The following is a 10,521-nucleotide window of genomic DNA, read 5'->3' as shown; positions in this document are numbered from 1 at the left end:
TGACATTTCGCTTTGGATAGAACAATTACAACAGACAAGGAGCGTCTGGAACCCCTGTGAGCTTTTCTTCATTTTTCCTAAGAGTCTCATGGGGGCACCAAACCATATGAAAAAGTCTTTAAATGTTGTGTTTGCTTATACAAACACGTTACGGGGTAATTACACTTCTACCTCATCAGGGTTAATTGTAGCCTTTATCTACCCTTTTATTTTGGAGGAACCCTTGAAATAACTTTCAGGGAACCCCTGCTGAAGTTGCTATACTCACAGCTTCTTCTTACTGGCCAGCAATGTAGATTTTTTCTACTAACCTCACACTATTATATTGAGAGCTATGGATATAGTAATTATAGTGGGGATTCTCTGAGCTCTCAAAGGTTTTTCAAGGTTGCCCCATGTTAAATATAATTTATATAATTCCGGTGAATATGGTGTAACCTAGGTTAGGTCATCCAATCCCAGAAATCCCTGGACTTGGATACATTTATTACTGATACTACACCAATATGTATAGATGTTTGATGAAAATGGTCCATTGTGTATCTGCATCTCTTGTGCATGTTGGGACAGCCTGTGATTTTATATATATTTTATAGATTTACGAGAGAATCATGTGACCAAATTCCATTTCCTCTACAGATAGGCAGACGGATGCATCGGTAAAAATCATAATGTACATCTTCTTCGCAGTAGGGGGGCTCACAATGATAATGGGATTTGTGGGGTGTTGGGGAGTTGTAAAAGAATCCCCCTTTCTCTTGGGACTGGTAAGTACACAGCATATTATTGTAATTAATAAACAATATTTATATAGCGCCAACATATTACGTAGCACTGTACATTGGATAGGGGATGATCCTAATGATAGGAATATATTCATAAAGACTAGGCAAACTTTTCCTAAAGATAATGATACAACAAGACGTCAAAGTTACTGACGCGTTTCGCCCACTGGGCTTCCTCAGGGCATATTGGAGAACCAAAAAGTACTATAACATAACATAACTATAAAAACATAATATTAAACCTCATAATGTTGGGAGGTACAAAGAAATGAACTGTCAAACAAAAAATAAGGTATAAAAGTACATAAAGATCACACATATAAATCTCATACATGTAGGTCTCTAGAACATACTGAGCAATTATAATCATATGGAAACCATGGGATACAGGTATAATTAGACAGATATAATCATTAATAAGCTTTATTAATTTTCATTTTTGTGCTTGGCTATTGGCTCTTTCTGATTCTCCTCTTATATTTCAGTATTTCGTCATTGTGTTATTCATCATGATCACCATGGTCATCGCTGCTACCTTTATTTTCTTGTTCAGTGGTTCGGTAGGTACAAATTATTTTGCCCCATAGGCAAAAATAATGCCTTCTACTCCTAATATATCAATAAAGATTCAATGATAGTAAGATGTATTTCAATGTTATATGCCATTGGTTCTAGAATCCCTCCCAGATAACCCCCTGTGACCTATCAGCTTGTAGAATACATGCACCTATGGTTCCTCCTTGTCAGTGGGTCCAATCATGTTCTTCTGACTACATTACCCCATCCCGACCACCACCATTGACTTTGCTCTGGGCAACCCTTATTTCTAAAGGGGGTCATGTGACCTTTTCCCCATCATCCTGGGCTGTAGTGTTGCCATTCATAAAATCTGTTGTTTGGTGAGGCATTTGTAAAAATTCCATGAGCCCCAACACAAAGCTTACATGAAACGAATCTATTTAACGCATTCAGATAAAGGGTTAGAAAAAGGGTTATGTTCCTAGTAGTAAGAATAGTGTGGCAAATCTAAAGAAACACAATTAAATTATGATTATAATTTGGATGAAGTTGTTCACACAAAACCTTTACAGGAATACATTGATAGAGAAGTAAAAGTGCCACTTATTGACTTATACCTGTAAACCAATGTGTTGCCACAATTTAAAGTAATTATCATTAATCTAAATGACAACCTAATGACTAAAATTCTCTTTTTTTCTCAGGACACAGGGAAAATTTTCCTAGGAGTATGCATTGGAGGAATTATTATTGAGGTATGATTGATCATTTTTCACAACCAGGCTAGATTAAATCTCCATTTTGATCATCCCATAACCCTGTAGAGAATTACTGCCTGCAGACACTGAAACTTATGTTACTCTTTTTAGTGGGTTTTTTAAAGGAGTGAAAAAGCTGTATTTAAGGGAGTTTTTATAAATGATTTTCCTGTCAATTTGACTTAAATTCGTCCTTAAATTATTTGGAAAATACAGTATACAAATTCCTTTTGTGATTGCTGTGCACTTTTGTGGCGCTATTTCAATGCAGCAGCGGGCCATTCCTTTGGGGGCCAAAAAAAGGATGTTGTGAGCCAGATTTGGCCCTCCGCCAGAGTTTGACACCCCTGATGTAGAGGGATTCGAATGGCTGTGAACAAACTTCCAGCCGAATTGACGGGGGAACAGTTTATACCCCTTAGTGATTTTTGTATATCATTGCTTTTTTCTGTCTAAAAAAATACATAATAGAGAGAATAAAGTTCTTTTTTTGGCACAAGAACAAGTCCAGAATAGGTAGATATAGCCTCTTTAACCCATTCAAAGCTCATTGCTCAAACACTAAACACCATCTTAGTTTTGTCTGACTCATAGGGACATATTTATTCAAGCTCTTCAAGAAAAAATAGACTATCATGGGAGAACCTGGGTGATCTAGCAAATCTGAAATGGATTTCTTACATATCAATTGCTATTAATTGGCAAATGTTTGGAACCATTCCAGGTTTGCTGGATCACCCAATTTCTCCCATGATATTCTATCTTCTCCAGTCTTGGAGAGCTTGAATAAATCAGACCAATAGATTACAGTGGTTGTACAATAATAGTGATTATGGATAAGCAAATATTCTACAAGAAATCTGCAAAACTTTGCTGCAATCCATAAAACTCAAATTTACTTCCAAATCCTATTGAAGCCATGGGAAATGAATCTTGTAGTTACATTCTTGAATTAAATGTCTAGTTAATTATTAATACAATACATTATTATATTAATATATATATTGTATTTGTAATATTATATTATTATTATAATATATTACATTTTTTTTCATTTTTGGGTAAGTTTAAATTTCTTTTTAATTCCTGCAGATAACGGGAATCATTCTCTCCGTGTACCTCTGCCAAAACATCAAAATCGGCACCAGAAATATCTAATGGGAAGGATCTATGACAGCCACAGAATACCGGCTGCCTTTCTTATAACAGCTGGAGCCGCGGACCTGTCATTAATGCTCACGTTTCATATGAATGAGCAGCAATTAACAGCATTCAGAAATACATTTTGGAAGAAGTATCTGTTGTATGGGGACAAGAATTTTTTAATTCTGCAAATTTCTACTTTTAAGTTTTTTTCTGCCATTGTGAATGATGATCAGCTTGATCCAGTGTTACTCAACCAGAGTTCCTACAGAGGTTGCTGGGGGTTCCTTGAGCAATGAGCAATTTGTGTCCAGTTAAAGTGACACCAATGATATTTTTGGCTATCTGTAAGGGTGACATTCTTCCCAATGGTCAGCAATGTAAGAGGAATTCTTCCCACTGACCACCACACTATTTTACTATGTGGATATAGTAATTATAGGAGGGGTTCCCTGAAGACCCTAAACTTATTTCAAGGGTCTCCCATGTTAAAAAGTCTGGGAAACAAAGAACTATACATACTGAAGGCAGAAGAACAGCAAGATTTCTATGTAGTTACCCTTTACCTCCACAAGGGGGCAGTAGGTTGTAACAAAAAAACTGCATAAAAAACTGTTAGATTTGCTAAATCAAACAATAAAAAACAATAGATTTGCTACAATTGCTACACTCATATCTGGCTTCCCCAAAGATGTACCTTTAAAAAAGTTTGAAAAAGTCTGATATGGATTCCTCCAAAGTCTGCACATACCAAAGTCTGGTATGTGCAGGTGATCCGGTATTTAGTTACAGGTTTGCAAAGGATACATTTTGCATCAGGAATTTACCCTTTCTCTGGGAAGGGTTGGATATCTGGCTGGATATTCATTAAATGAGCCTTCCATATTTCACAATATTTTCCCACCAAACAAACCCTCACATCCTTTTGGAAGACTGGGTATAGTAAAGTGGCTCCAACCCTCAACAATAGAACCCCCAGTGTTGAGGGAAGGCTTGTGGTTTGGTATGATGGGGGAAGGTGGGCACTCTCATTTCCCTGAATTTCCTTGCCACTCAGGCTCCCTGTCTGGGTGTCAGGGAAAAGAAGGCCATGGAGCATGCTGGCCCAAAAACTACCACCATGTTCAGCTTTAAGGCAACCCCCAGCATGTGATTTTTAAGGAATTGAAGCCTCATAAATAGACCCTGCCCCCTGTTGAACAAAAAGCTTCCAATGGATGTCCTCCATGGTGGTGAAAGGGTTCCAATGCCTTTTTTGCTATCAGTTATCCCTAAAAGAAAGATATTTATGTTCTGCAAGTCATAATCGAGATTTTTAAAATGCGTCAGCAAAGTAGAATTTGGCAATTGTGCTCATCTCTACCATTAGGCATCATAAAAAACCTTACTAATAATCTCCCATTGGAGAAGGTTGGTGGGTGGCTCACTTCATCAGAAACCATTAAGCCTATTATTTTATAAGCCTAAGTGAACATTAAGTTTACTTAATATTAAAATACACTCCAGGTGGATCAAAACAAAAATCAATCTTTCTGGTAAGTTTCTTAAGAAACTGACCGCACTATGGACTTTCTTTATAAATTATTCTCCTGTCAATTCATCTGAAATTTGCTGACAGATGGTCCAATCTCTACTTCCCAATTCAGTTCATATTAAAACAATGACTTGTTCTGCCATCTAGTGGCCAATCTCAAAAGTGCAATAGGACATGCTATCCGTATGAATTAATCTAAAGAGAATTGACAGGGGAATAATTTATACATAGAGCCCGTTGAGTATAAATGCCTTTCCCGTCAGCAGATTGCAAAGAATAATCCTTGCTTTATGTGAGGATACAGCAGTCTCTCTACACAGATCCAACACCTCCTGCAAAGTCAGGCCCTTAGCTCTGCAACTAGCAAATATCACAATCATTTGATTAATGAGATGATTAAAACCGAAGGTTCAATTGGGATTGAATGAGCCAGACCCTGTCTAGTAGACTTACAGCAATATTCCCTCTCTGTGCAGGGCCAGTATTCAAACCCTTTCAAAGAATGGCCCCATACAACAGAAGCAGCTTCAGAAAGTATTTTATTATATATCCGGATTATAATATATTATAATACATACAATTTGTTTGATAAACCTTATGTCACATGGTAATATGCATGAAGCATGTAGGGAATGTACGCTCCATAATTTTATCATGCAGCATTTTATTTCTATACAATTTTATGCTCTGGACATTTTAAATGTCTGATGATTTCTCACTTACTCTATATTTGTTATCACTATGATTGCAGTTCCTCTGATTAGCAATGGTGACATCCCCAGCTTTCCTTTAGTCAAATGCATTCTGTTCAACTTGGCATCCCCGGCACACTCTGCGCAGCTAGAGGGGATTGGAGAGTGTGTCCTGCAGCCAATGGGCAGATTGGTTCTGGGTCGTGATCCAGTCCTGCTATTGGCTGATGGTTCTATTTAAGCCTCTTTAGTTCCAGGCTCTGGATGCTGGATCCCCAACTTGTTACTTTACCCAGCTATATGCTGACTGATTTCCTTTCCTTGGCCTGACCTTGACCCTGCATTTTGTCTCCTGCCTGCCTTATCCTCAGAGCATCTCAGCCTAGATTCTCATTTGCTGCCTCCCCTGACCTAGAACTGTCTCTTGTCAGCTACCTGACCCTGGCCTGTTCTTGCTCCCTACTAAAATCCCTGCATACCCAGATCTCTGGCTGTCCCTGCACCAAGGCCATCTCTTCCGCTAATGGGGGGAGCCAATGGTGATCTTCCTACAGCAACCACTGGGATTACTGGCCCATTACCCCTTGCAGGATGCTCTGGTGAAGACCAGAAGACACTGGGCAATCCTATGTCACCAGCCAGGGGCCATAGCCCTAAAAATATTGTATATTATATAACATATTTGTTAATTTGCTGTGAAATGTTCTCTTTATTTTCTTTCACTTTCTTAAAAAAAATAGAAATTAAAAATAAAGTGTCAGTGTTATTGACCACTGTTGTCTACAGAGGGCGCTATTGCACACCACAAACGCTGCAACTTAGTACAAGCATAGTCATGTGACAATCTTTGAACACATGGCGGAATAGAAAATGAATCGCTGCATTCCAGACTGCAGACATTCTTTTATATTATTATACAACAGCAGGGGTCACTTTTGACATATTTGTGGATAGCATACGGAGGCACATGCGCATCTCAGCATACCCCAGGCTGCTCTGGAATTATTTAATTCCATGCACATGAACTGGAGTCACATCATTCCAGCTTGGCCAATCAAGATGGCCAAAGACCTGAATCCGGAAGAAGATTAGGAGAAGATGGACATGCCCATTTTGGAAGGATAGGTGAGCATACTTAAAATCAATCAGGCAGGTACATTTATTTTATTGCATAAGGAACATCACCGTTCTATTCTGCAAGAAAAGATTTTTCTGTTTGAATATTTTTGAATGCTTAGCGCTGTTTAAATTTATATTTCAAAATTTAGATCACTTCAATTTTTGACATTTTAACACTTGGTACTAGACTTCAAAAACTTGAAAAATCATCTTAGATCGCCATCTGGTGGCTAAATGGAAGATTAACCTATATTTATGTGCAATATTTAATGTACATACCTGACACCCCTCCAAAAAAAAATAAAAAAAAACATGATAAATGTTCCTGTACCAAACTACTAAGTTGCCCATTTGATTGTGACATTAAATGGTGATTTTCATGGACCTCAAGGATATGGAATCCAATTGGCCCAATAGAATACAATCAAAACTCCCAACAACTTTCAAATAAAAGTTATGATTGAGACGTTTATTGTTATCATACACTGAACAATGTTGTAGTCATACGATGTTGGTGTGGGTTCTGTGTCACACAATACTATGGGCATTGTGCTGTGTCTGGAAATATAAATTATATACACTTCTCTATGGCTGTCTGTAAGCCTGGGAAACTTCCCAGAAGAACAGTATAGAATAATAGTATATTCTATTAATTTGCTATCACACAGATATAAAACTGACAAAAATAAAAGCAGCTCTATAATCATTAACACATCAAACAGTAATTGTATTTCTTAAATGTAAGCAATGTGAGTTTTTGAGTTTGATTTGGTATCTGTCCTTGCAGAGCAGAGCTCACAGAAGAGGGAATGGGAAGCAGCACAAGTGTGTTGCAATACATTAACATACAAAGCGGAGGAGACAAGACAGAGGAATGAGATTTTTGGTCTGCTGTTTCTCCTTTCACTGTTTAGTCCAAGCTAGGGTTGGAGAAAGTTTAACTGCAGCAGAAGATCTGGGCTAGGAGTTCAATTGCCAAAAATACATTGTAATGACCATTTAAGGTATATAAAGCTAGAAAACTTAGAAAGGAGTGAAAACCATGGACATTTTTTATTGCTGCTTTTATTCATTGGTCTTCAGTCATTTTAGTTATAAAGGGTTCAGCATCTCATGTCACCTGTGTGGTCTGCATTGAAATACAGCTTGTCTAGGAATGCCCACCCCTGCAGAATAACATCTACCAATCATGGTTATTGCTATTTGCATAACCCCGCCCCAGAGCTCAATACTTGTATCAGGAAATAATACTGAGTGTTTTATGATCTGTATGAATTGCATAGAAAAGTACCCAGACCCAGTGCTGACCCAATAATTCATAAAATCACAAATCCCTTAGCAGGTAAAGCAGCTCCTATATATGCATTTCATCTGGAGTTCATCTTCATGGGTTAAACAACACTCTTGCTGCTTGCTCAGCCTCTGCATTCCTTCCATTCCTTGCAATTTTCACTGGCTTACATCTCCTTTTATTTTCCCACGTTTGAGAAATCCTGTGCTTCCCAGTGCCATCTCTGAGCTTCTTCTTCCTCCTCCAGGGACCACATCCTAGAGAAATACATCAGCAGCCATCATTTATAAGCAGCAGCTGGAGACCATCAAACTGTACAAAACAAGAGCATTGCAAGCTGCGTGTGCAGAGATCTGCCACTAGATGGCGCTAAATACACAGAAAATTGGTATACCAAGCAGTGATGAGTTCAAGTGCAATTTGGGGGGTTGAATGAACACAGATTGCAGGCTCTGCTTTGCATCTAAACATTCTCATCCTTGGAGAGTAGATTTTTGATGCAGGCTCTGATTAAGACTCAATTCCAGCCACAATATTTATTTAGTTTTAGTTTTGAACGCAGTGTAATGTCTATTGTGTTTTTAGGGATCTTTGAGAATCTATGGGGGGAGTGACAGCAGGACATAAAACAAGGGGAACAGGGTCACTGGGACAGCAAGGTATAAACAGTAATACAAACCTGGCCAATGTCCCAAGTTTTACCCAGTTTACTAAACATATGTTTTCCATTATGTTTTCTCCCAGCAATATGTCTCTAAAATAGAAAATGAGAGCAGATCTTCCTAATGAGCACACAATGCAATAAAAATGATATAATCATTGCTCACCCAATCCTACCCAGAAGGAAAGTTTTGGCTTGTTTTAGGCATAGTTCTGTCCTACCTGAAAGCAATGATGACCTCATGCCAGACTGAAACCAAACTGCTCTAATAGCTTTGGGTACCTCCCCACCCACCCCACTTCCATATGATTTATTAATAATATTAATAATATTATTAAACAGGATTTATATAGGGCCAACATATTACATTGTGCTATACATTAAATAGAAATTTGAATACCCTGTTCCTTTATTTCAGTAATATGAAAAAGTATCTAATGTTTTCATCTTCTTTAGTAATGCGTTGTTTTGTAAACTATTTCATCTTCCCTATATCCAATAGATTGTAAGCCCGGTCTATCGTCTGTGTCCTCCATTATACTCTCAAGGATTGTAAACTCTTCTACCTTCTGTGTCCTTCCTTTTACCCTCATAACGTAAGCACTTGTATCTGCTGTATCGTTTCTTATATCATAAAAGATTGTAAGCTCTTCCACCTTCTGCATCCTGTTATGCACTAACAGACTCTTAGATCCTCAATGTTCTCTATACTCCCATTCATCCAATTAGATTGCAAGCTTTTCAACCTTATGGTGGCAATGTTATGATCTGAGGTGCCAGTGGGGGCAGTGTTATAATCTGGAGTTCCTATGGGGGGCAGTATTATGTTCTAGGGTTCCTATGAGAGCAGTGTTCTGATCTGGTATGGCTGTGGTGGCAGTGGTATGATTTAGGGTGCCTGTGGGTCCAGTGTTATAATCTGTGATTCCTATAGGGGGCAGTGTTATCATCTAGGGCAGGCATGGGCAAACTCATGGGCAAACGGCCATTAGGCTTTTTTATCCAGCCCATTGAACTCTCCACTGAAGTAGATCGGCTCTGGCCGGTGCCCCCCCGAGTGGGGTCAGGAGAAGGACCCCGCTGGGGGGGCTGCACCGGCCAGAGCCACGGACCATGTTCCCTGTACAAAACCAGGGATCGGGGAAGTGGGCAGAACAACCCACCCACTCTCCCATCGCAGGCTCAGATCTGCGATGGGAGATTTGGCGGGGTTATGCCTTCAAGACGTCACGTTTAGTGACACCCGTCTCAGCGCCCCATCCATCTGATCCAGGAACGGCCCCCCCTGTCAAATTTTAGAACCCAGTGTGGCTGGACCGAGCCAAAAAGTTTCCCCACCCCTGATCTAGGGTGTCTGTAGAGGTAGTGTTATGATCTAGGGTTCCTATGGGGGGCAGAGGTATGATCTGGGGTTCTAAGGGGGCAGTATATTGATCTGGGGTTCTAGGGGGGGCAGTGTTATCATCTGGGGTGCCTGAAGAGGCAGTGCTATGATCTAGGGTTCCTATGGGGGCAGTGTTATGATCAAGGGTTCCTGTGGGGGGAAGTCTTATGATCTGGGGTTCTAGGGGGGCAGTATAATGATCTGGGCTTCCTAGGGGGGGCAGTGTTATGATCTGGGGTACCTGTGTGACTTTTGCCAAACAGGGTAGATTGTAAGCTCTTCTCCCTTATCTACGCTCCCTTATACCCTAATAGATTGATAGCTCTTCTGCCTTCTGTATCTCTTTTTACACCATAACAAACTGCAAGCTTTTGGGTAACATCAGAGGACAGCTGTATGACGGTGGTGATGTGCTGACCACTCCATCCATCTGCTTTCTCTTTTTACAGTCCGGTATTACCAGGAAGTGCTGACTATAGAGAAGCTCGGCACGTGGCGGCTGCACATCTGGTCATCTCAGGTCATTGTAACCCACTGATGACACCCAGCAATATTTCCTGGAGACAATCGTAATGTCACTTAGCTTCCTTTCTAAAAACTAGATCATGCTGATCCACTGGCTTCGACACGAACCT

General features: G+C 39.6%; 1 protein-coding gene across 1 annotated transcript; it reads left to right on the top strand.

Moving 5' to 3' along the window:
• The first annotated feature begins 6 nt into the window (after positions 1–6).
• On the top strand, positions 7–6,202 carry LOC140338109 (CD82 antigen-like). The gene is made up of 4 exons (XM_072422161.1): positions 7–767; positions 1,271–1,345; positions 2,009–2,059; positions 3,155–6,202. Exons 1-4 carry the CDS (start codon positions 672–674, stop codon positions 3,218–3,220), a joined length of 288 nt encoding a protein of 95 aa, XP_072278262.1. The 5' UTR covers positions 7–671; the 3' UTR covers positions 3,221–6,202.
• Positions 6,203–10,521: the final 4,319 nt, after the last annotated feature.

Source organism: Pyxicephalus adspersus, chromosome 9 (assembly GCF_032062135.1).
Source record: "Pyxicephalus adspersus chromosome 9, UCB_Pads_2.0, whole genome shotgun sequence".
Taxonomy (NCBI): domain Eukaryota; kingdom Metazoa; phylum Chordata; class Amphibia; order Anura; family Pyxicephalidae; genus Pyxicephalus; species Pyxicephalus adspersus.
The sequence above is the reverse complement of the archived record's forward strand: the minus strand, read 5'-3'. Positions and strand labels throughout refer to the sequence as shown.